The following is a 26,598-nucleotide window of genomic DNA, read 5'->3' as shown; positions in this document are numbered from 1 at the left end:
TCAGCTGTTCTTGTTTTGCTTCTCTTTTTTTCCCCTTCTTTTCCTCCGGGGTCTGGATAACCGACCGGAAAAAATAAACGCAGTGAAACTGAAATTGTATTCGTTTCTAGCGGAGAAACGCGCCAGCTCTGCCTCGAGAGCGCCCTTACACATCACCACGGTCCACATTTCTCCCAAATTGGAGCCGTCTTCCGCCGACATCGAGCGAAGAGGTGCAGCCGATCCCAGGCCTCCAATCCAGGGCGGAGGGAGGGAAGGAGGTCGCTGGGAATCGGGATGGAGAGCGGAGAGGGTGCCGGCGGGCCTGGCGGGCCGGACGGCCCGGACGGACCTGGCGGGCCGGACGGACCGGGGCTCCAGTTTGGCTGCGCCTCTTTCAACCAAGACTCCACGTAAGCAATCAGGCAATTCATTTACAGACAAGAAGCGGGTGAGTCAATGAAAGACCCATCCTGCTTGATTTCGCCCTGAAATTAAACACATATAGGCAATATAAATCGAAATATTCATTTTAATCACTTAAAACAGAGCTGTGCAGTTGATACACCCTTACCTACTTTCATACAATTAAAGGGACACTCCACCAATTTTACACAGGCCTATCAAGCTCAGTTTAGCCTACTTATCATGTTGACTACCATATACGACCTGTAAAACATTTGCTATTTGTATAATGTCGTCTGGCTCTGGAGAAGCGATGCAAAGTTTGAGAAGACAACCGTGATGATGTCATATTGGGTTGGGCTTGGAGAACAACAGACAGCGCAAACCTATGCATGGGATGGTGGGTGGATGATTGCTGAAGAATGAAGCCAAGATGTTAAGGGCCAAAAACTGCAGTTCCTCGAGTGGCCACTTGAGGCTGTCTCCAAAAATAAAAACCCAACTTTACAGCAGAAATAAACATGTTTACAGCCTTGTAATTATTTTGACTTAAATTGTGATATATGATATTGGAGGGAATGATCATTTTTGTATCATTATTCTCATTTTCATTGAAACATTAAAATCCAAATGATTATAGTGCGATTGTGCGAGGATTTATTCTGGTGGTAGGCAGGGACGTCTCTGCAGCACCACAACACTTCATTCAGAATGGTTTGACACATATTTTGCCTTTAACAAGATTTGGATATTGCACTAGTCCATATTGCGATTTGGATAAGATTGTGATAAATTGTGCAGCCCCTTATTATATTATATATATATTATATAAATCGGTCTCTCACAACTCCCCTAGTTTTAACCACGTTAACTTTAATTCCATAATAAGATGCTGCCCAGTGTAACCACATTATGTTCTGTTGATGGCTGTAATAGCTCTACTGGATCAGTAGGGCTTTCCCAGTGCCTTGCTCAAGGGCAGTGCCTGCCAAACAGTTGCTCTAATTTAAGGGTGTAACTCATATTGCATAGAATATCACACTGTAAGCAAATGCCAAGTGCTAGTCTTCCTCAAAAGGTTGTTGAGGATTCAAACGACAAGTCACAAGCCTTCTTCTTAAACGATAGTATAAACATACAATTACAGAAAGTTGCTATATGTTTAGTAAGCTCCACTCATTGAGCATTAAACAGGATTTCCATTCAGGCCTGCCTTTGACCTAGCCTGGAAATCCAGACCCAAATCCGAAAGATTAAGGGTCTGGCATTGAGTAATGAAAATGGCCCAACTCCAGGGGAGCATGCATTTGAAAATCTCACTGCAACTACAACAATACATGGGGTGGCGTATCCAGAGCCCCATACGCTTAACTACCAGTCGTCATCTGTTTAGCTCGCCTCTGGCCCGCCTATATCAAATACACCGATGTGATTGGTGCAGCTCGGCTACAAGGGCATAGTTAATGAGCATCATTACTCAATGCCAGAGTGACTCGCTGAGCAAATTCAAATTGTGGTCTCGCGAGAACTCTGGATTTCCAGAGTACCATTGACATGTTCATTTAGTTAAAGTGCTGAGTAATCCAAAGACCAAGGGCATAACTTTGGGTTCAAAATTGGGGGTGGGTTGAGATCTCCAACTATCTAGGTAGGTCCTGGGACAAAAAGTGAAGAAAAAAAACTCGGAAGAAATTGTCGAAAAAAGTGACAAAAACGGCAAAAGGTGACAAATGTGACAAAAACTTCGAATCAAGCGGCAAAGACTATTAATGGAAAAAAAAAATTAAAAAGGTGACAAAAACATTTAAAAAAGTATCCAAAAAAACTTAAAAAAGGCGACAAAAACGTTGAAAAAATTGCCCCCCAAAAAAAACCTGGAATAAAGGCAACAGAAACGTTGGAAAAAACAGCAAAAACATTGAAAATTAACAAAAACTAAATTTCGCCAATGCCAAAGACGATAGGGGGATATTGTCAAAGAAATCAAATCACAGAATAATTAGTTAAAGTGTTGTGTGTATTCAGATGTATTCTGTCTGTCTGGGTGTGTACTGCACTCACCTAATTATTCATCTCCAGTCCATGTGGCAGTAACAGTTTTCACACAGTGGAGGAATGCATACTCTATTTTTACGCTTTGTCTCCAGTATATAATAACTCATTCAATTCCCAAATATCAACCAACTCTTTACTTTACAAAAAAAAGGGAGGTTATGAGAGAAAAAGATGCACATGTCACACAGTCACTTTATTCTGCACAGGCAGTAAAAATGTGCTGTATTCTGTGCAGAGTTCTGCAGGTTTCCTCTTGCTCAGAAACAGGATGAGACAGTTTAGGAATGTACAGGTGAGGAATGAAGGCACAGGTGGACATTAGGAAAATGACAGGTGTAAAAACGAACTGATGTCTTAAACCATTTGAACTGTCTGTTTTGACTCCAGGGGTCGAGCCGCCATAACATCTATAATGATAGATGTCATGTACGAGCAGGTAAAAGACGGAAAGAGTTGCTACGCTTGTTTGACAAGAAGGGCATTCTGTGAGAAATAAACTACTTTCTGTCCTCAGAAGAAAATGTTAACCTATAGATCTTTTTTTTTTTTTTTTTTGTGTGATGATGTGTTTTGAGGGTGGAGCGTAACCGTTGGCACGAAGGGACAGTAGCCGTGGCGTCTATTGTTTTTCAAACCCACTTTAAATGAAACCACGGCCACTGAAGCCTCGACGGCTGCGCTCGGTCAAAGAATCTACGCTTCCTTCCCAAAAGGGGGCGTAGGGGGCCAAATTAAGAAAAATCTAATATCACGAAATGTTTGACCAAATACATCGATGTTGAGCGATATTGCAGTGTTGACGATTGGTGCTTTCACAAAACATTTACACAATGAGAGTTTTGATAAATAATCACCAATAATGTGGATACAATGACTAATTTAAGTGGGTAAAGGCAAATAATAAAACAGCTAGAACAGTCTGCTAAGTCAATTGTCATGTATACTTTTTAATTGATCCCCAGTGGGGGAAATTACAATTAACACACTGTTTGTTAGAACACACTACACACAGGCCTGGTTCGGTGGCTTGCTCAAGAGCACCTTGGCAGAGCCCAGGAGGTTATTTGGCATCTCTCCGGCTACCAGTCCACACTCCGTACTTTGGTCCGTAAGGGGACTTGGACCAGCAAACCTCTCTCATATATTGATGTCGATTTAATATCAACATATTGCCCAGCCCTACTTCCCGAGACTATTTTGCAGAGCCACGGACGCTGCATCCGGAGCTTAGCCCTGCCCAAGACCACTGTGATTGGTTTAATGCAATGCAAACGACTCAAAGTGCTTTTTTTCCACAGCACTGTGGAGATAGGCAAATGTAGGTCTGGCAATGCGTGACTAGTTATCACATGACTGAAATTCCATACTTAGGTAGGTCACTTAATAACAACTGAACTACTGCATCTCCATGACAACTGAGGAAGACTGTCAGATAGGGTTAAAAAGCTCCAGAAAAAAATAGTAAGTGGACCAAGTTGATCTTTTTTGTCAAATCACGTTTATTTGTTGTGAGGGTTCACTTCAGCTTGACCCCCTTGTTCCCAGAAGAGCTCACTCTCGTATACAGTACATTACACATTTCACCTTGGGTTTCTCGACTATGGAAAAAATCATAATCACAATTATTTGGGTCAATACTGAAATCATGATTATTAAACACTCATTGACTTTTAGAAAAAAAAATTGCATTTACTAAACTTAAAGAAACAGTGAAAACAATGAATTGGTAAATAAAAGGTAAACAATGGCACAATAAATTCAATATGGCTGACTGCCTTGAAGTGAAATAGTTAAACAAATCAACAGTGAAAACTCATTAAACTGTGAATTTCCCCTTTAAAACATAAGACAAAATAAAATTGAATGGAAGACGTAATGTGCAAAATAAATGTTTTTCTCGGCTACATTGTTTTAGGATCGTTAGGAGCCAAAATCAAGCGCAAGATTTGATTAATTGCAATGTCACCATTAGGTGGCTCTCTATAGTAAAGACCAGGGGAGATGTGTGATGATGAGGAAGTGAATGCACCCCAAATCAACTAAATTAGACATAGGTCAATTCTATCCCTGCTAAGAATGGCTGTAATTAAAATATAAAAAGAAATTAGGGCTTTACACTGTAGATGCAATCTAGTTTTACTGATGGTGTGTGTGTGTGTGTGTGTGTGTGTGTGTGTGTGTGTGTGTGTGTGTGTGTGTGTGTGTGTGTGTGTGTGTGTGTGTGTGTGTGTGTGTGTGTGTGTGTGTGTGTGTGTGTGTGTGTGTTGCAGGTCACTGGCTTTGGGAACAGAGACCGGCTACAAGCTGTTTTCTCTGACCATGGTGGAAAAACTGGACTGTATCCATGAGAGTGGTGAGTATGGAGCTCTGACTCTGCACTTTGCATCCATGTGGGCTAAACAATCCATCCACATTTAGTTAAGATCTACATTTCAGTGTAAAGTTACTAAACACAAGCTGTGCGTTGATTTCTTTGACAAACTGGCTAATTATATAACACAGCCCATTCAAAGCTGGAAACTGTTACATTGAGAATTTGCTGAGTTTATCTTTGAACCTGTCCTATTTGTCAGCTTAGCCATTAGATGATAAAAAACATGAACATCAGAATTATCCATGTATCCCTGGTGGATCATTGAGTTTCATTCATTACAGCGTCCGTGTTAAACAGGAAAAAGAATTGTGCATTTGCATTTGCAAAACTATGCATTGTGTAAACTGATCTGTCCCAGACTCAGGTTTCCCTAAAAGGAACACTGTTGTTTATCTCCAAATTGACTTGTCTGCCTGCCTCTAACACTGTTAAGAACATTCTGTCCATGAAGCCGTTTTTTAGCTTTGACAAAACGATCCCTCATGTTTTTCCACACTCTCCAGCAAAATGTTTCTTCTTTTCCCAGTGGGGGTCTCTCTCTGACCACATATTTAAAGGTACAATATGTAACATTTCTGCATAAAAAAAAAAAAAAAAAACTGCTGGTTGAGTAGCGAATGCTAGTGCCTGGTGGGTAACATTATAAGGTTACGACATCGCTCAAACACGCTCAAGTTATTTTTAGTATGATTGTTTTGACCACGGTTAACAGCACTGGGCTAATCCATGAATAAGTTCATCAGTAATGTTAGCTGTATAGATAGACGGCTAATCTAATGCTAATATAGCCAGCTAGCACGCCCCGGTCTTTTTGCCTCACTCCCGCGGCGCTAAGAGACTTTAGTCGGGATGAGAGCTGACAACAGCCCCGGGACTTATAGTTAACGTTAGCCCCCAGCCAGCTAGCAGCCAGCCACTATCATTACAGCAATCTAAACCCGGGTGCTAACGACGCTAACAGCAGTTTAATGAACCGTCAGGAAACAGATCACATCAGACCCAGGCACCCGAGTCAGAACAGCGGCCATTGTAATGATAGGTCTCCGTTAACGTTACCGGTGTTTGTGCCAAAAATCTCCTCCCTGCGGAATTTCTCCCCCCTTCGTTTAGCTGTCTTTACAGTTAGCTAAATTAACCCGACAAAAGGGGGGTTAGGCACCAAAACCAGTAGTTAGGATTACAAAAAAAATTAAGGGGAGATAATTCCGGGTAGCTGACATGACATGAATAAACGTTACTAAATGTCCTTGATCAGATGCATTCTATTCGGCGATTGTGTTTAACAATTAAAACTACAACTCCCATAATTCCATGCAACTTCACAACGTCATCAAAAGTCCGTGATTACCATCCATTGTTTTGATTGAGAGACACCAGTATAAATACTGTGAATGTATCAAAACGCTCAATCCACAAAGAAATGCACACAGCCCGTATTCAGAAACTGTGCCTTTAAACGAGCCATCGGAACTTCTGTACGGTTGTGATGTCCAAACTATACTATATAATTAGTTAGTAAGTTTCGCCACAGTGCCGTTACAGTCATTCCCCGGATGCAGTGACAGTGCAGAGACGCCGTGAGTGCAGATGCGAAAGTCCCGGAAACGCTGACCAATCGGAGCAGACTAGGCTTTTTCTTCTGCAGGGGGGCTTAACATGACAGGCGCTACAACAGAGCGTTTCAGAGGGAGGGGGAATACAGGTATATTCAGACAGAGAGTATGAGATTAATTATGTGTTTTGTGAACATTAAAGCATGTAGCCATGTTCTAGTAGAAACACAAAATACAAGTATAAACTTGAAAATGAGCAGAATATGGGACCTTTAACACTCCATTCCATAACATTTTGATGGAAACACAGCTACAGTCACCAGTTTCATGTAGAAGGAAACTTGACATTAACCAGGTTTCTGCTAAATCAGAGTATGATCTCATCAGAATATGAGCTTAACATAATTATGATGATGAAGTATGTACACAACCAGACTACAGGAATAACTGGGCGAGGAAGGGAATTCTCCAAACAAAAGTGGTGATTATCTCAAAAAGGAGATGCCTAAGAAGTCTGCATCTCCACATTAAAGCGCTCACTGGGTTGTTTTGGGGTTTTAGTGGCTGGTTGCTCAGACATGGCCGACCTTGCTGTAATTACACAATGCTCATGACATTTTAATCAGCAGCCTCCCATGGCAGAACTGGTGTGTTTGCGCTGTAGTGTCAGGTCCAGTCTGATGTTCTGAAAGACATAGTCTGCTTTATGTCAACCTGACATGCTGGGGAAATGATCTGTGAGAGCTTAACATTGTTGATCATTTGTGTAAAAGTCAATTTTATTTGTCTAGCCCAATATCATGAATCACAAAATTGCCTCAGGGGACTTTGTATCAGGGCATGCTTCAATACTTAAGAGGATTATATTTTTATTTATTATGTTATTATTATAGGACAAATTGGAGTCAAACTGATATTAGATTATGTTGATATATCTGTATTTAAGAATTGATTTCTTCTGTCCTGAAATTAAAGAGGAAAGAATCAGGGTTCAAGTTGTTAAAGTGGCTGCCTTTCTCTTGAGGGAAGGTTTGTGTATTTTTTTTTTTTAAATATATTTATTGAAGGAATCGTTTATACAGGGGTTATACAGGATAACAATACAAGAGTTTTCCCTCGGGGTTTTCTGTAAATTTCAGCAACAAAACAACAAACCCTGCAAAGCCTATGCCACCCCCACCCCTCAAAGAAAAAACAATAGTGCACAAGACAAATTCAGTAAAAAGAAAGAGAAAAACCGCACACTCAAATGCTAGGGGTGTCACCCTGGCCGTTATTTGTCTCACACGCTTCTGTCCATTTGACCAGCAGAGGATCCCATATTTTTTGGAAAATTCTTTCTTTGTTAGACATCATATAGCAGAGTCTTTCTATGTGTAGTACATTGCCTAACTCTCTAAGCCATTGCTGAAAAGGGGGGCTGGTCTCTCATTTCCACTGTTGCAAAATGATGCCCCTGGCCAACAAAGTACATAGGGACATGGCTTGCACTTCATAGTTTGTGATGTTGGGATTAAACACCACTGAACCAGGTTTGTGTAGTTTAATCTCTGCCTCTTTGGTCTAGGAGAAAGTTTGGAGAAGTCAACATTAAAGCAGCGTCCCTGTCCCTGCCTGTCTGTCTGTTTCCTGTTCTCCCCCAGCAGAGACTCCAGATGTCTACATCGTGGAGCGTTTGTTCTCCAGCAGTCTGGTAGTCGTGGTAAGCACCACCATGCCGCAGCGAATGAACATCTACCACTTCAAGAAGGGGACAGAGATCTGTAACTACAGTTATCCCAACAACATCTTGGCTGTTAAGCTCAACAGACAGGTGAGCTTCCCCATTCCATACCCACAATCCTCAAATATTAGTGTATCCATAGAATTCATTACATTTTGGAAGTTATGTACACACTCTTGTCTTGATCGATATATATAATCGGGTATCATCAGCATAACAGTAAAGTTTATGGAGTGTTGTCTAATAGTTTTGTCTAGAGGAAGCTTAAGGTGAATATAATTGGTCCAAGCACAGAGCCTTGTGGAACACCATGGCTAACTTTAGCATGCATGGAGGATTCATCATTAACATTAACAAACTGAGGTTGATCTGATAAATATAACTTAAACCAGCTTAGTGTGATTACTTGAATGCCAATTAAATGCTCCAGTCTCTGTAACAAGATGCTATGGCCAATAGTGTTGAATGCAGCACTAACATCTAGTAAGGCAAGCACGGAGACAAGTCCTTTGTCTGAAGCAGTTAGAAGGTCATTTGTAATTTTCACCAGTGCCGTCTCTGTGCTATGATGCATTCTAAATCCTGACTGAAAGTCCTCAAATAAACTATTGCTATGTAGAAAGTCACATAACTGATTAGGGACTACCTTCTTAAGAATCTTGGAGATAAAGTGAAGATATAGGTCTATAGTTGGCTAAGACCTCAGGATCGAGAGTCGTTTTTTGAAGAAGAGGTTTTATCACAGCAACTTTAAATGGCTGTGGTACATAACCTGTTAATAAAGACATATTGATCATATCTAGTAAAGAACTGTTAACCAAGAGTAAAGCTTCTGTAAGTAACCTAGTTGGATTAAGAGTTGGACTAAGAATTCGAAATTTATTTAAAAAATGGTGTGATGATAATATTTTTTCCACAAAATCCTTTAAGTCTTTAATTACACCAGACTGAAACAATTAAATAATAACGAGTGGGATTTCAGCGATGTGAGCAATAGAAGCCCACCCTTATGGAGGATATTTTTTATTCATAATTCAAATTGAAAGTCCAAAGAGAAATCAAAAAGAGATCACATTGAATATATTATTTCACTATGAATAATCAGGCCATAATTGAATTTAAAAAGAAAAAAAGAAATTGAAAAAGCAAAGTTTAAATGTAAAATGATAATTTCAAAATGTAAAGAGACAATGTAAAAAGTCACTCAAGTTTCTTATTTCCATTGCCCTTTTCAATGTCATCTTTCAATATATATTTAAGCTTTGCATTTTAATTTTTTCTTTATTTTATTGCACTTTACATTTTCAAATAATCATTTTACAATTCAGCTTTGCTTTTTTTTTTATTCAATTATGGCCTAATTATTTCTAGTAGCGTAGTAAAATAATATTTTTAATTTGATCTCTTTTCATTTTCTCTTTGGACTTTTAATTTGAATTATGAATAAAAATATCCTCCATACACTCTGAGCGCATTACACTGGAGTGTAATGACCTGAGGTGTGCTGTGTCTTGCAGAGGCTTGTGGTGTGCCTTGAAGAGTCCATTTATATCCACAACATCAAAGACATGAAGCTCCTCAAGACTCTGCTCAACACTCCGTCCAACCCCTCAGGTACAGTAAGACATGAATACCAAGCGACAGCAACTGCAAGTATGTGGTTCACACACACACAAACGCACACTTTCTATGGTGCTGTGGTAGCTGGGTTTGTTGGCTGAAAACAACTTTTGAAAGGCCCTGGACACCCACACAGGTGTTTTAGTTATTCTGGCTGATCGGAAGTCTTTCCAGGACGCAAATTTTTTTTTTGCAGGATGGTAGGGGAAGACTCATCCCTGATAGGCTCGCCCTCACATCCTTACCCTAACCATAACCAATCCCACTCCTCTTGCCTAAACATAACCCTCCTCTTGCCTAAACCTAACCAACCCAACCACAGCAGGCAACGAGTACTAACCATTCAGGGATGAGTTCCCTAATGAATATTCATGAGTCTTCCCCTACCATTCTGCAAAAAAAATGTTTTGCTCCCAGGACTGCTTGGGTGTGTAAAGACTGATTGATTGACATCTTTCTGAGCCTCCTGTTAGCTTTGTTGCATCTGTGAGGGCAGGACAAATGACACCTTTATCATCCTTATTGGAAATTTGTGACGTAATAAGTTCCCATCAAAGCTCCGGCCCACCTTCAGCCTGAGCAGAGGTCTAATCAGCCAGAATAACTGAAAACAACTGTGTGGGTTTACAGAGGCTTTCAAGGATAATTCCACTTTAAACGTGGGTCTTATTATCAATAGTAAAGCGTGACATAACAGGCAGAGTGGTGAATGTTACTTGGTAATCATATAGATTTAAATCCCTAAGCCACTGTTAAAACATAAAACATATGTAAAACATATATGTGCCTATGTCTGGTTCAAAAGGATTCTTTCTCCCTTGTCGCAGGTCTCTGCGCTCTTTCTATCAACCATTCCAACTCCTACCTGGCGTACCCCGGCAGTGCCACCATTGGGGAGATCATAGTGTATGATGCCAACAATTTGGTAAGAAACATGTCATCACAGAACATCTCAAATGATATGCTACAATCTGTAAATACAGATACACATGTATGAATGTGGGCTTTGTGTGTCCGTTGTCTTTCAAATATCTCGAGAACCGTTAATCCAATCTACTTCTCACTTGGCTTCCTGGGTACCCAATGAAATTGGCGTTTGGAATTTGGAGCAGTTTGGACAGCGTTGGATATTAATGAACTGTGAATAAAACTGAACGGCCGCACAATAACGGTTGAGGGGGGGAAAAGCACTGGCACATACACCCACATTGCCGGCTGAGTCCATTTTTGTACTCGGTCCAGTTCAGGTGGCCCTCATAATGGGCCAGATGGGTGGCGCCATGAGTCCTTGAAGCAAATAACAATAATAATAATAATACATTTTATTTATAGGCGCCTTTCAAAGCACTCAAGGTCACCACAATATACTAATACTACAATATAACAAGCGTTCATAAAAGGTACAGGGCATATTTACAAAGCAAAAACAAAATCAGACCAGCAATTGATGTGAAGATATATACAGTAAGTTTGAGTTTCTCCTCCCTCTGGTGATCCTAATGGCATTTGCAAGTTTCCACAGCGTCCGAAGATAAACAACCAATCAGAGCTGAGGAGTCTCTAACACAGTGTCAACGACTGCATTGCCTATTTTTTGCCTCACATATTTTAGTGTACTGTTTAGCTGTAACATGTCTAGTGACCAAGTCTAGTGACCAAGTCTAGCCAAAACCAAGTGTCGGCCCAGCCAGTCAGTGTTCTCATTTTTAAGAATTAGTACACTAAAATGTTTCTGACATATTTTGAGGCGAGTAGGGCTGTACTTGATTAAAATTCCTTAGTCGACAAACACTCTTACGATTTTGCCGACTAATCGTCTAACTCAGTGGTTCCCAACCTGGGGTCCGGGGACCCCTCAGGGGGGCGGCAAAGACCCCACAGGGGGTGCGCAAGTCTTTATCTGGTTTGAGGTTGAGGTAAAAAAAAAATATTTGCACATGTTAAACAAATTATGATAATACACTAGAATATATAATGTATACAAAAGTCTGTATAAAAACTATGTATTTTTGTTCTCGCTTAAAATTGTAGACAGGCTACTTAGTAGGTCAAACCTCCGGGACCTCTTAACCTGGGACCCCTGCTGTCATCAGGTCAGCTGCTAGCTGCTATCATCCCGCCACAGCATCACTATTTTATGAATGAAACATGGCGGAGAAACGTAAAAGTGCTGATAACTCCTCTGTATCAAAAAAGAAAGTAAGGCTCTATCTTAAGAGTTACCTCAACTTCGGTTTCGGAGGGGGGGCTCAGCTTTTCTTAGACATAAGTAGGGGGGGCGCCAAGGAAAAAAGGTTGGGAACCACTGGTCTAACTAATCGTTTTATCCACAGATCTGTAAAACTGAGTTTCTCCACAAATAATCATGCAAAAGTTCCACTTTAAATCGTGTGTTTATCAGAGATGTGCTGATCGGTTTCTTGGAAATAAATCATTCAGCATGAAAAAGCATACAAAATGACTCATCAACTAAAGAAATCTTAGCAACGCAGTAACAGAAGCTCCTGTCAGGATATATGTAGTGACAGTTTGAGAAAATATGACAAGATATTTTTATGAGAGCTATAGCTTCAATTCAAGGTTCTAAAGATTACATTTCATATTTAAAGGTGCTCTAAGCGATGTTGGGTGACGTTACTTCTTGTTGACGTTCAAAGTATTTTCAAACAAAATGAAGACTAGCTCGCTCCTCCCTCCTCCTCATCCCGTTCCCTCCCTTCTGTGCTTCAGCGCACTGACACCCCCCCCCCCCAATCCTTCTTGTCTGTTATTGGCTGAACACTGGAACACGGTCTGTGTATGTTTGCATGGTTGCACTTTGTTTTTGTTGCCGTGTGTGGACCCTAGGCTGTCTACAGAGACCGCGTTTTTTTACAGTGTGTTTAGGGGACCGGCAGCTCGCGGATAGTGAGGAGATGTTTGCTGTATGTGACAAAACATGTTGTAGCCTAAAAAATGTGTGACATTGCTTAGAGTACCTTTAAGGTTTACATATATTTCAGTTTTACATATAATTTACATATAGTATAGAAGTATGCTGTCACGAAAAATGGAGCTGTTCTAGAGATCTAGTTATTTAATGTGTGGATATACATTTTTTTTAAAAAAAGACCTGAGCTGTAATAAATGAGACTCATCCTTTAAAAATAAACCACAGTGGGTCACAACTCTTTCAACATTGTATGTACTTTTTACTTGAATGTCACACACCTGAAACTGAATATATTTCCAGAACACGAGTTGACTCAGGGGACGATACTGGGCACACTGTTTTTTCTGATTGCATTTTCTCTGAAGTGTTTTTTTAGGTCATCTCTTCCTCTCTCAGTGTTCTGATACTTGTTTGTCTGACAATGTGTTCTCTGATGCCACCTTGTCTGTACGACACCCTAGACTTATTTAATATTTTTTGAATTGATGCTTTAGTTTCGGTGTGACCTTAAATATACCGTATCAGTGAGCTGGACAGAACATTTGGAATTTGGGGGCACTATTGAACACACACCATGGAGGCTATCTCTGAGCTACTGATATGACTCAGGTAGCAAGGGATTTCTTTGGACCGACAGTTCCAATCCAATATATTCTTTTTAATAATCTGTTTTTCTTATCACTTTCTACACGCGAGTTGAAAGTTTCTCAGTATTTGTTGTTTGCTCACAGCAACCAGTTCTTATTGTTCCTCCACTGTGGTGAAACATGAAATGTTTGAACTTTGCCCAGATTCAGATAGCTCAGCTTCCTTTTTTACCTGGAAATATGTAAACTGATCTCTGCGACACGCTGGCTGTTCGCTGAACTCAGCCAGACAGAAAACACTTTGTGTTGCTTCATACAGCAGAGCAAGTTTGGGCCAACAGGATCAAAACACATCTGGCCATTTGTTTTTAACATTGCGTCATGGTACTGCTAAGACAATAATACGTACAGACATGTATGCAGAGACAACATATAAAATAGAAAATTACATTTTAAATTAGAGTCCGATGGATACCGGATTTCTGAAGCCAATGCCATGTTGAGAGAGCTTTTTTTTATCCTAAACAAATAATGATAAATAGACATTTTGACAAGGATAACAATTTTACAGTTGAAGTAAGATATCATCCTAACTTTTCAGTGGAAATTTAATTAGTATCAATAATAACTATAACAACAGCACAAAGTTATACAAGTCTAGTACTGTGTGTTGGGGAAGCCTGCATAATGAGCATTAAATGAAATGTTGTAATGTAAGTATGATTAATCTAATATAGAATAAACGTACTACATATTAATACTTAGCATATATACATACGTATATGTATGATAACATTTCATCATTGACATACTTGCTTCATCAGCAAACAGTTTATTTGAAAGAGAGTGTAATTCATTTCAATGTTGGGAGAATTAAAATTTCTGGATTTTACTATTTTAATTGGATGCCTCTAAATGGCACTTAACATACTGCAGCGTGATGCAAACGCAGCTGAGTGACAGTAACATTATATCAGTGTGGAATAACTCTTTCTCTTTCTGTTTCAGAACACAGTGACCATGATCCCGGCTCATGACAGTCCTCTGGCAGCTCTCACCTTCAACGCCTCGGCCACCAAACTTGCCAGTGCCTCAGAGAGGGTAAAATAGACCGAAGGCTCAGAGCCCTGAGATAGGCACACACTGTACATTAGCTCCAAAGACCTAGGCTAGCTAAAATCTAGGCATCATAGGCACCTGCTTAGGGACCATCTGCCACTAGGGGGCCCAGTAAGAGTGGAAAAGTCAAAATATTTATTATTTTAGTTTTGAAAATAATTTTAAAATGCAAATTTTTACACCAATCTAACACTAAACTAAGACCAGTGCCTCCCAAAATGTCAAAAGTCAGTTTCATTCTGGCGAGCAGAAATCATCTTGGAGAGCAGAGTTTACCTGCGAGAGCGTGTATGCCCTCCAGCGCTCGCACCGCAGACACTCTGTGGCGTGTGGTGGCTGCTCTGTGCCTGTGTTTAATACCCGCAGGTGCCATTCTTTGCCTCTCCCTATGTTTTGTTTCACGCTCGCAGCTGCCTGTACAACTCTCCATTGTTGAATAGGTGCGCAAAGAGTAATGTCTGCACGTGTGAAATTATATAATTTGCTCATGAGCATGTTTTATAGCGCTTGCAAGATATGACAAAAACCTAACGCCATAGCAAATGACCACAACAGTACTTGGCAAATAGACAATTAAATAGCAGCGACGCAACAGGCAATCAGTCTCACTTGGCATTAAATCTGTGCTGATCCTCTTTCATCGGCAAAGGCTTTGGGCATGGTTCTTGATATTTTCCCACACTCTGGGCACATGACTTTGAGCGTAGGGCCATGCGCAATTAAAACAGCATTTTAAAACTATATCCAGCCACTGACCTAAACTGTTTATGTCATGCATTGATCCAGAATTATATTAAACTCTAAGGCTTTGCCTCAAATGACCCGTCACCTCTAGTTACATATCAGATTATAATTGGGACACTGAAGCTCTGCATAAGGGAAGAGCAGCTGCCAGGTTCTGTACCAAGTTCCTAACAGAAAACTCAATTTTTTTCTAGAAAATATGTAGCTCTTGTAAACCAACGTAAAGATAACCCCTCATTGTCTGTCTGTATTTACAGGGCACCGTCATCCGGGTCTTCTCCATCCCCGAGGGCCTGCGTTTGTTTGAGTTCCGCCGGGGCATGAAGAGGTGAGAGTTCAAACACATCATATAACATCTGCACTTCTTTAAAGAAACACACTGTCCAATGTATGAGCACAGCTAAAGACACCGCTAAACCTGACTCAAAGAACTAGATCATGATTCCAAACACATATTCTTCTGTGTATATTATTATTATATAATATAATATATTCTTCTTACAGTGCTACATTGGCATGCATGCGCTTATGCCTGGAGACTGAGTTAGATCCTCAGGAGCGGAGTAAACTGATTGAGTCAGAGGTTTTAATAAATAGCTTACTAATGGTCAAAGTGATAATCTCCCTAAAACTATTAATTAATCCTCATTTTTTTGCACTTGGGGTGTGTGTGTGTGTGTGTGTGTGTGTGTGTGTGTGTGTGTGTGTGTGTGTGTAGGTATGTCAATATAAGCTCTTTATCCTTCAGCCCTGATGGCCAGTTCCTCTGTGCGTCCAGCAACACAGAGACTGTGCATATCTTTAAACTAGAGCAACTGGGACTAAGGTACACACACACACACACACACACACACACACACACACACACACACAGTAAACACAACAAGTTCATTTAAACATGTTGGGTGCTATATTTAGGGAGAGCTACTGTATGTTTTATCACAACTTGTATTTTTTATAGCTCTGACCACTAGTTCTATCAGTTTTGATAATGTACTCACCGAAGTCTAAATGAAGTTGTAGGATGAACTTGTTCTACCCTATGTGCAGTGGAGGGGATGAGGCTGCCACCTGGACAGCCTACATGGGGAAGATGTTCTCCGCAGCCAGCAGCTACCTCCCTGCTCAGGTGTCTGGCATGATGAGCCAGGACCGGGCGTTTGCCACCGTTCACCTCGTCACATCGGGCCAGAGGAACGTCTGCACCCTAGCTATGTGAGCTTCTCTGTGGAATCACACTCGCTCACTCTATGGTTATGTGTATGTTCTTTAAAGTCCCAGACCCATAAACATTTCAAGGACAGTATATAAAACTACTGGTATGATTAATATTTTGTTTAACATGGGTTTTCTACATAAAAAGTAAAAAAAAAAAAGGGGGCAGGAAGCACATCGACTCTTTCTCCCTCATTGAGAAATTATGCATCTGGACTGGCCCCGCCCACCACCGCTGCTCATGCTCGCGCTATGTTTGAGGCTCATGTGGTGACTACATTCTATAATCTGGTTAGCCGGTGAAAGAGCAGTGTGCATCAAGATCGCTAGAAACAGTGGAGGGATTTAGCCATGGTCTTTGGTTAATTTGGGGCTCTTATTTTGAAATTGCTGAAAATTCCTAACCGTAATGACTACGAAACGTACATTTTGTGCAGCTAAAAAGTACTTAATCTCAGTTTTATGGCTATGTAAAGCACAGTGCTGGTAAACTTCCATATTTAATTAAATATATAAGTTTTATCTACGAAGAATTGCAAGAATTACGGTTTTATTCAACATCAGCATTTATTTTTGGCCCGTGACATTCCGTCCAGATACATTTTGGCCCTTCATATGAAAGAATTTGGGCACCTCTGGTCTACATGTATGAGCCTCACACCGGGTTCAGACAGGAGGCGGCGGGATGGCCGTCTGGTGGAGGGCGACTTTAAAGAACAAGTTGGGATTTAGACCTTAAACCTACATTGTGTAATTTTTTGAGTTGATTCTTAGCAAAAACCCCTTTGTTCTTTCACACATATGTACTCATTCATGTGTAATTACTTCCACCAATTAATCAAAGTATTCTTGTAAGCGTAGAATCTGACATTCAGAATCATTCAGAATACATACGAGCAACTCGCTCGAAAGACGGCCGCCATGTAGCGCCTCCATCTTTAAAATACATTAGCCAAAGAGGGACATACCTCCGTCTTTCGCCCTCTTACACCTATTGGCACTGTGACGAATGCAAGGGGGAGATTACTCGCCAGGGAAGCGAAAAAGAGAATTAAAACGACAACACGACAGGCAAAGCAACAAGACCAAAGTTAATATTGGAGTGGCTAGAACAGCTGCGTGTAAACGATGGAGATACTAAGAACTAATTTCGGGTTCGGCCACCGTAGGAGGAAGGGCTAGAAAGTAATATTCAGTTGGTTGTCATATACAATTTCACCGCTAGATAGGAGAAATTCTTACACAATGTAACTTTAAGAGAGTAGAGATTTGACCTTACCTCCTAAAAAAGCCTATCTGAGTTAAGATGTATATCTAGTTGTCCTCATTCCTGATCCAGCTATGACTGGTGGAGAAATAGCTGTCTGCAGACTATTTTTAGGGTGACAAAGTGTAAATGATTCAGTTGCTTGTTCTTCTCACTGTTGGGTTGGACGTAAGTGAATGCTATAATTGTTACAAAACAACTGAAACCGATATTTAATGTGATGTTCCAGGATCCAAAAGCTTCCGCGGGTCCTGGTGGCCACAGCTGACGGCCAGCTGTTCATCTACAACGTGGATCCACTGGATGGAGGAGAGTGCATGTTAGCCCACAAACACAGGTGAGGCTACAACATATTTCACAAGGGCGGGATAAATGTTTGAGACTTGACTTGGACTCCAGCTCCGAGACTTGAGACTTAAATTGGACTCTAGCTCACAAACTTGAGACATGACTGACTCTAGCTCAAAGACTTGAGACTTAACTTGAGACTTGTGAGCATCTCTGCCATACAGCAGCCAGGGACACACTGTTTGTTGATACAGTATGTCTGCCAGCTTCGCCTACCCAATTTTCATATTGAGATCCGATCACAGTGCTAAAAATAACCAGATCACTTACTGATGCCAGGTGTAAATGCAAAAGCCTGCGATCAGAGTCATTACCAGGTAGAAGAGGGCTACTATTTAGCCTGTGGGTTTTGAAGTCCCTGAATCCAAAAGCTGCAATGTGCAATACAGATTCTCTGGAAGGCTGTTACCTCTGCATAGTACACTTGTAGCTGGCAGCTGCATAGTGTGATGTGATTGGAGGATACTGGAAGGTTTAAAAACACAATGCTTTGCTTCATTGTTCACAGTGTAAGTCACTCGTTTTATCACGATAGGATATTATATTGATTCTTTGGACAATGGTATTTACTGATATCATAAAGTCTGCCACGATACAATTTCGATTTGATTCAATTCAGAGGCCTGCGATCGAGACGATCCATAAGCCCATTTAAAGCTTTAGTGCGGAACTTTTTGATATTAATGAATGTCCGTTACATTCAAGCCATTGCCAAATGAGTTGCTACAAAGCTAATTAAGACTATCAGCTCCACACAACTCTCTCTGTATTTCTCAGTATGGCTATGTTCAGAAGATTTTGGCGTCCGGCGACCTTTGTGCGCAGAAACTTGAGTGAAAATAATGATCTCTTCTGAAGAGTGTGGGTGGGGTGCGCGATCTCGGAAGGCCTGTATCATGTGGACGCGCCGACAGTGTTGTTGTCACTTTGAATTCCTCATGGGGGCGACAGAAACTACTATTTCTGCACATTTGCTTTAACACAATCAGTTACATTTATGTATATTTACAAAAAGCAATTAAAATATGATATGACAATTTCATTACTAAGCTCTTCCAGAAATTGTAAAACAAACTACTATTTTTAATAAAAGGAATAAACATAAAATGGGAAATGCCAAATAAAGGCGCGTCCTAAAGATGACGACGTATCGATATTTTCACTTTGTATCGATAATATTGGATCGTTGAGGATTGAACCGATGTTTCGATCTACAGTAGATCGATGTATCGTTACACCCCTAGTGCTAAATGGGTCTGGAAGTCTAAAAGACTCCAAAAAAAAAAAATCTTGATATGTCTGATGTAAAATTGCTTTTACTCCTGTGTTCTTCCTTCCTTCTTGTCCCCTCTCAGGCTTTTTGGTATTGATGAAGACCAGGGCGAGGGAACAGAGTCGGAAGGGTCAGAGGTCACAGGGACAGCGCAGGCTTGTCCATCCTACGCTGCGACCGCTGCCTTACCAGCCTCTGGTCCCGTCACTGCAACCCTCACTGGTTAGTAGTCACAGACATTTCTCCATTTATGTGAAACAGGAAGGGTTCGGCTTCACTCTGTTTGTGGTGGATATCTTTTTTGAAGAAAGAAGCAGTGAGAGTTAGCACTCTTACTCGGTGGTGGAATGTAACTAAGTACATATACTCCAGTACTGTACTTCAGTCCAAATGTTGAAGTCCAAATGTTGAAGTACTCCACTACATTCATCTGACAGCTTTAGTTACTAGTTACTTTACTCATTAAGATGTCTGCACACAAAACACATGTAGTTTATAAAATCTGATTTTTTATTATAAATGAAACTAGCCATCAATATAACGGCCTACAAGTCCAGCTGAAATGATTAGACCATTAAACACACAACTGTTTGGATCCTTTACACTTTCTACAATGGGAGGAGAGTTCAGCATTTAGTACTTTTACCTTTAATACTTTTAACATTTTCCTGATAATACTTACATACTTTTACTTAAGTAACATTTTCAATGCAGGACTTTTTCTTGTAACAGAGTATTTTTATAGTGTGGCAGTAGTACTTTTACTGAAGTAAAGGATCTGAATACGTCTTCCACCGCTGCTGCTCTTACTAGTACTAAACTATAGGTTCCCAAACCAAGGCCTAATGCATGTTGTATGCAGGATTGTTTGGGCCCCTTTCAGATCGGTTCACTGTTCTATGTCAAATGAAGCTCTGAAAGCCTTAGCACTGTGTACACCAGTACAGCACCCTCTTCCTGTTTGTTCCATGAAGCAGTCCAGTCAATTTCCCACCAAATCTGAATGTAAAACACACCCATTTAGGCTGCCAATGTTGGCTGGTGTTCTTGTTTGGCAACAGTATTGTAACGGTAACGGTAGTGTTTATCTCTCAAGATGTACAGTACCTGCAAATCAATGTATTGATGTTAGTAAGAGGCATATACTAGCACATTTCCAATGCCCATTCACCGCCTTCAACTTGTTAAAATGTGGCCTCAGTGCTAAGTGCTTGTTGCATACATAGGCAGACCTCATGTAGCATCAAGGCTTAAAGTGCCCATATTATGAAAAAATCACTTTTTCTGGGATTTGGGGTGTTATTTTGTGTCTCTGGTGCTTCCACACGTTCAAAATCTGCAGGGTTTTCTACATCACTAGCCGAAACGAGGGGGCTCAATCATGCTAGCGCTAGCATGCTAGCAGTTAGCTCCCTCGTTCTCAATGGCAAAACACTACTACAACACACACAAGTTCACCATAATCTACAAAATAACTACTTACATGTCCCTCTTCTGCAGGTATTCCACGCAAAGTTGGAAGTACGCCCTCGTTTAGAAGAAGTCTCCCGGCTAATCCTGCCTCGTACTGACTGCAGTTAGAGAAACAGCTAGCTAGCAATTGTGAGCCTTACCTAGCTACTGCGCATGTGCGAATCCCAACAAAGATGGTACAGAAGTAGGATGTCTCACTCCGTAGCTAAAATAGAGACCTGAACACAGGATGAAAAGAGGAGCTGCAGCAATGTGCAGTACAACAAAAATATGGTGTTTTTTGATAATTAAAACATGTAAACCTATTCTGGTACAACCTCAAAATACAATTATGAACCTGAAAATGAGCATAATATGGCCACTTTAAGTATGCTGTGTCAAGTAAAGATCAAGCTGCTCTCATGATTTGTCTGCCTCCTTCACCTGTTTCTATCTAGGCTACTCTGAAGATGGCGGGGCAAAGAAAGGCGAAGTCATTCCAGAACACGAGTTCGCTGCAGGCCCTGTGTGTCTGGACGACGAGAACGAGTTTCCTCCTGTGAGCATCCAGAAGTGCTAAATGTCAAGCTATTGCTAGCTCTCCTCCTTTACAGGCCAACTGCCAAAGCATTCAGGCACACAGAAAGACCAAGGTTGCATCCTAAATCGCATACTATGCACTACATACTCAATATGTATACTATCGTCCAACATACTTTTGTGTATATGAACAGTAGTGTGCATCGTTTCGGACGCACTGAGCTGTAATTTTCAACGTCACTTCCTGAGAGCCTCCTTGCCGTTGGAGACGCGTAATCGTGGTAACCCCTGCACGCCGGCATCGCCAGATAATGCTTAAATTACTGAAAAAGGAAAGCAAGTAGGCTGTAGTTGCTTTCCTTTTTCAGTAATCTTTTCTGGTTACTAGACTGACAGTCGCAAATGACAAAATCACAGATTTGTATTTGTAGAAATGTAAATTAGCGTTTTTTGACATTACAGAGCTGCCTTGGTTTCTGTCTGTTTCGAATGTTGTCGTTACTACATTGCATTGTGGGATACTTATGCTGGCGTAGTGTCCACTGTTTGCACACTGTAATATTTGTGTGCAATTCATGTACTATTGGCTTCATACTAAGATTTCGGACATACTAACAAATCTCACATACTGTTTTACGGGATGGCTACATTTCACGCGTAACATACGCGGAGCGGACGTTCCAACACTACGCTTTCAATATAATCTATGAAACTGGCGACATCGAACACGAGAGCAGCACGTAGTGGTGCGTATGCTCCGCGGAGATCCGCTCTACAAGCGTCAAAATAGGACAGTCTTCTATTTATATTTTTTATGGGAGGTGTGTGCGTCCCTTTCACACAGACATGGATCATAAAGTGTCTTTATTTCTCTTGAATTAAACTACCCATATATAGGAAACAACTTAATGACTTGTCAGTGAGCGTATTGGCAGTTTAATTTTGAGAGTCTCTGTTTTTATTTCTTGTTCCCCTCCCCTGCGTCCTCTGATAACAGCTGACAGTAAATTGACGTTTTCACAGCTCTGTGCCGGCTCCAAAAAACTAAAGAAACGACAACTATCCCAAAGCAAAAGCTCTCCGTCTCGCCTATGACTCACGCAATCCTACGCCGTGTGTGCGCAGCTGGCGTAGCAAGTTAAAACATACATTGCACGGTACATGCGCTTGGCTAACGGTCCGCATACGTTACGCATTCAACGTAGGCCAAAGCGTTAGCCTACTAAATAGCATGTTAGTATGGAATTTCGGATGCAACCCGAGATTGCAGGCTAACTGACTCTCTGGCATAGGTTATGGTTAAACTATGAAATACCAGCAAGACGCTCTGCAAATGAGAGCAGAGTCAGAAACATTGGACGTAACTCAACTGACGACATTGACAAAATAGTTTTAACATAATCCAGATTAGCAATAAATTGCTAACTCAGTGTCCGGTTTATGAGCGTACACCGAGCTAAAAAAAAACAACTAATGCAGTCTAATTCAACAGTCCGGCAATAAATCCGACTGTACCTTCATGCAGATTTTAATGTTCAGTTTGTGTTTAGACAGGGGTTTATTCCACTGTATGGTAATTTTGTAGGCTATACTAAAAGGTTTTCTAATATTTAGTCTTCTGTTTAAGGAGTTGGCATGAACAACGACACTAAACTTGTGAAACTCACAATTCCAAATAGGTAGAAATAGTCGAAAAAGCCACAACAACGGAAAAAAAGGTCAACTCCTCATCCTTTCAGACATGCACCTCTTTATGTTAATCTGATGGCAATTCAACTTGTTGGTCTCATGTCTCAATAAGCACCCTGGTCAGTTTTAAAGGTCGTTGATGAATACATGAATGTACAGCAACATACATGTAAGCAAATAGGAATTAAGTAAAAAAAAAAACGTAACATGTTTTCATTCTATACTTGTACACCACTGTACATTAACAATAGGCAGTGGAATCTTCATACATTTGGGAATTCACTGTGAGAGAAGGAGGCAAGCATCCCTCGCGTTCACCAAAATTAAAGCTTTACCAGCAAAATAGGTTCAAGAAGCCAGATTCAGAACAGAAAACACTCTTATACCTTTGTATCATCCTTTCAATTCAATTTCAATTATATTACATTTTATTTATAGTGTCAAATCACAACAGGAGTTATCTCAGGACACTTTACAGATAGAGGTCTAGACTACACTCTCATTTACAAAGACCCAACAATTTCCCAAGAGCAAGCATTTAGTGGCGAGGAAAAACTTGTTTTTTGGCAGAAACTGGCTCGGACAGACCCGGACTCTTGGTGGGCGGCCATCTGCTGCTGCCAGTTGGGACACAGAGACACTGATACGGACTCTCTATGACTCATGCTAACTTTACATTTGCCGTCTCCTTGAATCCTGCAAAAAGTAAAGTGTATCAGGAAAAGTAGCACAAGCTTTCCAAATGGACTTAAATTGTGCATAAATATCCCCTTGTCTCTGAGTCCAACTGAGGTAAACATATTGAAATTAGCCCCTTTATTAGCTAACTGCTAATTGTATTTAACTGCGTTTGGATTAAGTTGCCGGCTAACCAAAATATTTCCCTGCAGTAATAACAAAACATGTATTGTTCATAGTTTCACATAATTTATGTTAATCTTAACTGGCCAGTGCAACCTAGAGCTGTAATCGGACCTTAGCCTGCCTGAACCCGTTCACATCCCGACATTATTCAAATGTGTGCACGCACACAGCTCTTTTGCCTTTTGTCAAGAATGAGTCATTTATACACTGGCTCATTATTCTCATTATGCACATGGTCAAAAGTTTTCCAAGTTTGGGCAAAGATCTTCAGCTTTAGTGCAACCCCCCCAAATACAGTATCTTATCATACTGATGAATGAAAAATATAACGGTTTAAAAAATATGCGGGATGTTTTAATTATGCAGAAAGTGTTGAACAATATAAGAGATGAATTAATTATTAATAATAATAATATTTATACATAACCGAAGGCATTTTCACTATATGAGTTGATGCAGAAAAGGCACAAATTGTTGCAGAAGAATACCCAAGAACCCCCAGTTAGAATTTATTCCCCCAACGATGAAACAACCCCCCCCCCCAATGTTGAACCCAAAGTTACGCCCTTGAGCAGACGTAAACACATATTACACAAATGTCCTGAAAGGTTTGGATTGTTTTTGATCTGTTGTACCGGAATTTCCCCTAATCTAGGAACTGGGACATGAGCTGCATTTGACAAATCCTGTAGACGAAACTAACTGGTGTGTTGATGTGTTTTGGTAGATTAATTGGTGCCGAGACGGGACTGGAGGTGGCCAGGCCAGGCGCTCGTGAATGGGTAGAAGGACAGATGGCCAAACAGACAGACAGGCGCTGGCAAGTGGGATGAACCAGCATTAAAAAATAATAATAATAAAAAAAAAAAAAGTCTTTCAGGGTGCCAAGTTCTTTTTTTTTTTTCCATTAGAGAGAAAATAATATTGATTAACATTTAAGTTGACGTGGGAAAAACTAAACACTGAAAAAGAAGTAGATGTAGTCCTTTAGAGAGAGCCACGATCTGGTCCTCGTGTTACATAATGATTGTGTTAAAAAGACACTTCTAATTTTGTCACAGCAACATTAGTACCTCTGAACTTCCTTCCAGCTTGCTGTTGAGTTTCCAAACATCCAACGGTGAACTGAAAGGACATTTCTTAACGTCTAGATGCTGTTGACTACTTCAAAAATGAATCAGGGAGGATTGTCTTCAAGGAGTGTTTTATGAAAGTATGAGCTGCATGCTGGAGCAGAACTATAACCACAATGTTCATAGCTTTTTTTTACTTGACAAATATTTTTAGTAAGTTGCATTATTGTAGCAACATGTTTATTTTTGTCATTAATAATATTTTTAGTTCACGTCCATGATAAAAAATATTGAATTGTTTTCATTTTAATTCTGTATTATATTTAACTGCATTGACATGTATTAGATGTCTCTGTGTATGCCTCCTGGATACATTTCAGAAGGTGTGTATGTACTGTATGTATGTTTGTGCCTATTATCATTTGTAAAAGAGTAAAGTATTTTACTAATTGCACAAGACCAAAACAAGTGAAAGAAACAAAGAAATGAACACTTGGAGTAAGAATGAACCTATGCAAAGCAAAGAATTTGTCTTGTTTTATTTTTATTTTATGTCATTCATTTTTGGATTGATAAAGGAGCTTATAGATTAGATTTGGATGACTGATGTACATGTTGATGGGTGTTTATGGTTATGTAAGTTTGGTCAGTCCCAAGTCAAACATTTCACAACATTTACAGCCGCTAACCACAGGCGTTTTTGCATAAGTGTGTGTTGCTGTCAGGATACAGTGATCTATTCAATGTTCTGACCATTCTAGGCTCAGACTAATTACAACATCACAGCACACTGGGCTTTTGTTGTGGCTTTTATAACATTTAAACCCAAAAATGGCCAACCTGGTTATGTGGCTAAACCAACGCTACAGTATTCTACTCCAGCAAAAGTCGTGCCACTTGACTCGTTTAGGGTAAAAGACAAAAGAGTCAACTTTGAAGACTACTCTTAGGCTACATTTACATTGCTACGTTTTGGTTTAAAAACTAATATATTCTGCTACGTTTCCCCCTCTCATTCCCCTTGCTCTGACGTTTCCCCCTCTCATTCCCCCTGCTCTGGTGTTTCCCCCTCTCTTTCCCCATGCTCTGCCGTTTACCCCTCTCATTTCCCTAGAGATTGGCATGGTTTTATGTCAGTTAGTCTAATAGCTGGTTTGATTCGCATTAAGAGATGATTTAAAAATAAAAATCTAAAAACAAATGGCCTTTAAAAATAAAAATCTGCCTGCCTCTATGGGAATTTAACATAGGGGTGTACTGACTTTTGTTGCCAGCAGTTTAGACATTAATGGCTGTGTGTTGTTATTTTGAGGGGGCAGCACATTTACACTGTTATACAAGCTGTACACTTAATACTTTACATTGTAGCAAAGTGTAATTTCTTCAGTGTTGTTCCATTAAAAGATATAATGAAATATTTACTAAAATGTGAGGGGTGTACTCACTTTTGTGAGATACTGTACATTCTCATTATTTTGAGATACGAAGTCAATATTTTAAAGTTTCTCATTATTTTCACATCTTTCTTTGACCTCATGACGTTTTACATTGGGGTTAAGGAAAGGTGGTTAGGAAAAGACATAAAAGGTGACTTTACTATTCGACTGCAGCCCTACATGTTTTCATTTCTGCTTTTTGCAGACTTCAAACTACTTCAATTAGCCCTGAAAACAAAAGAGGGTGTACAGCAAATATCGCAGGTTATTGTTCTGTAGCTAGCCTCCTCACTTTGTATTTCCTTTATCGGCACAGCATTGTGGTTGCCTATTACATAACTCATGAGTAT

At 40.3% G+C, this 26,598-nt stretch overlaps 1 protein-coding gene across 2 annotated transcripts; it reads left to right on the top strand.

Moving 5' to 3' along the window:
- The first annotated feature begins 12 nt into the window (after nucleotides 1-12).
- On the top strand, nucleotides 13-25,336 carry wipi1 (WD repeat domain, phosphoinositide interacting 1). 2 transcript variants are annotated; one of them, XM_031292615.2, is made up of 13 exons: nucleotides 13-392; nucleotides 4,710-4,792; nucleotides 8,013-8,179; nucleotides 9,607-9,703; nucleotides 10,537-10,634; nucleotides 14,237-14,329; nucleotides 15,349-15,419; nucleotides 15,810-15,917; nucleotides 16,142-16,306; nucleotides 17,803-17,910; nucleotides 19,277-19,416; nucleotides 21,105-21,205; nucleotides 24,467-25,336. In XM_031292615.2, the coding sequence occupies exons 1-13, from the start codon at nucleotides 277-279 to the stop codon at nucleotides 24,515-24,517; spliced, it is 1,398 nt and encodes a 465-aa protein (XP_031148475.2). In that variant the 5' UTR covers nucleotides 13-276; the 3' UTR covers nucleotides 24,518-25,336. The 2 variants fall into 2 exon arrangements, with proteins under 2 accessions (XP_031148475.2, XP_031148474.2); XM_031292614.2 differs by having other exon boundaries at nucleotides 8,010-8,179.
- The last annotated feature ends 1,262 nt before the right edge of the window (nucleotides 25,337-26,598 follow it).

The sequence above is a fragment of the Sander lucioperca genome, chromosome 2, assembly GCF_008315115.2.
Source record: "Sander lucioperca isolate FBNREF2018 chromosome 2, SLUC_FBN_1.2, whole genome shotgun sequence".
NCBI lineage: Eukaryota > Metazoa > Chordata > Actinopteri > Perciformes > Percidae > Sander > Sander lucioperca.
The sequence above is the reverse complement of the archived record's forward strand: the minus strand, read 5'-3'. Positions and strand labels throughout refer to the sequence as shown.

Bases quoted from the DNA above. Each gene is read 5' to 3' on its own strand.
- wipi1 (XM_031292614.2), top strand. From the start codon at position 277: ATGGAGAGCGGAGAGGGTGCCGGCGGGCCTGGCGGGCCGGACGGCCCG. The intron at 393-4,709 runs GTAAGCAATCAG...TGTGTGTTGCAG, and splicing joins TCTTTCAACCAAGACTCCAC to GTCACTGGCTTTGGGAACAG. The intron at 8,180-9,606 runs GTGAGCTTCCCC...TGTGTCTTGCAG, and splicing joins CTGTTAAGCTCAACAGACAG to AGGCTTGTGGTGTGCCTTGA.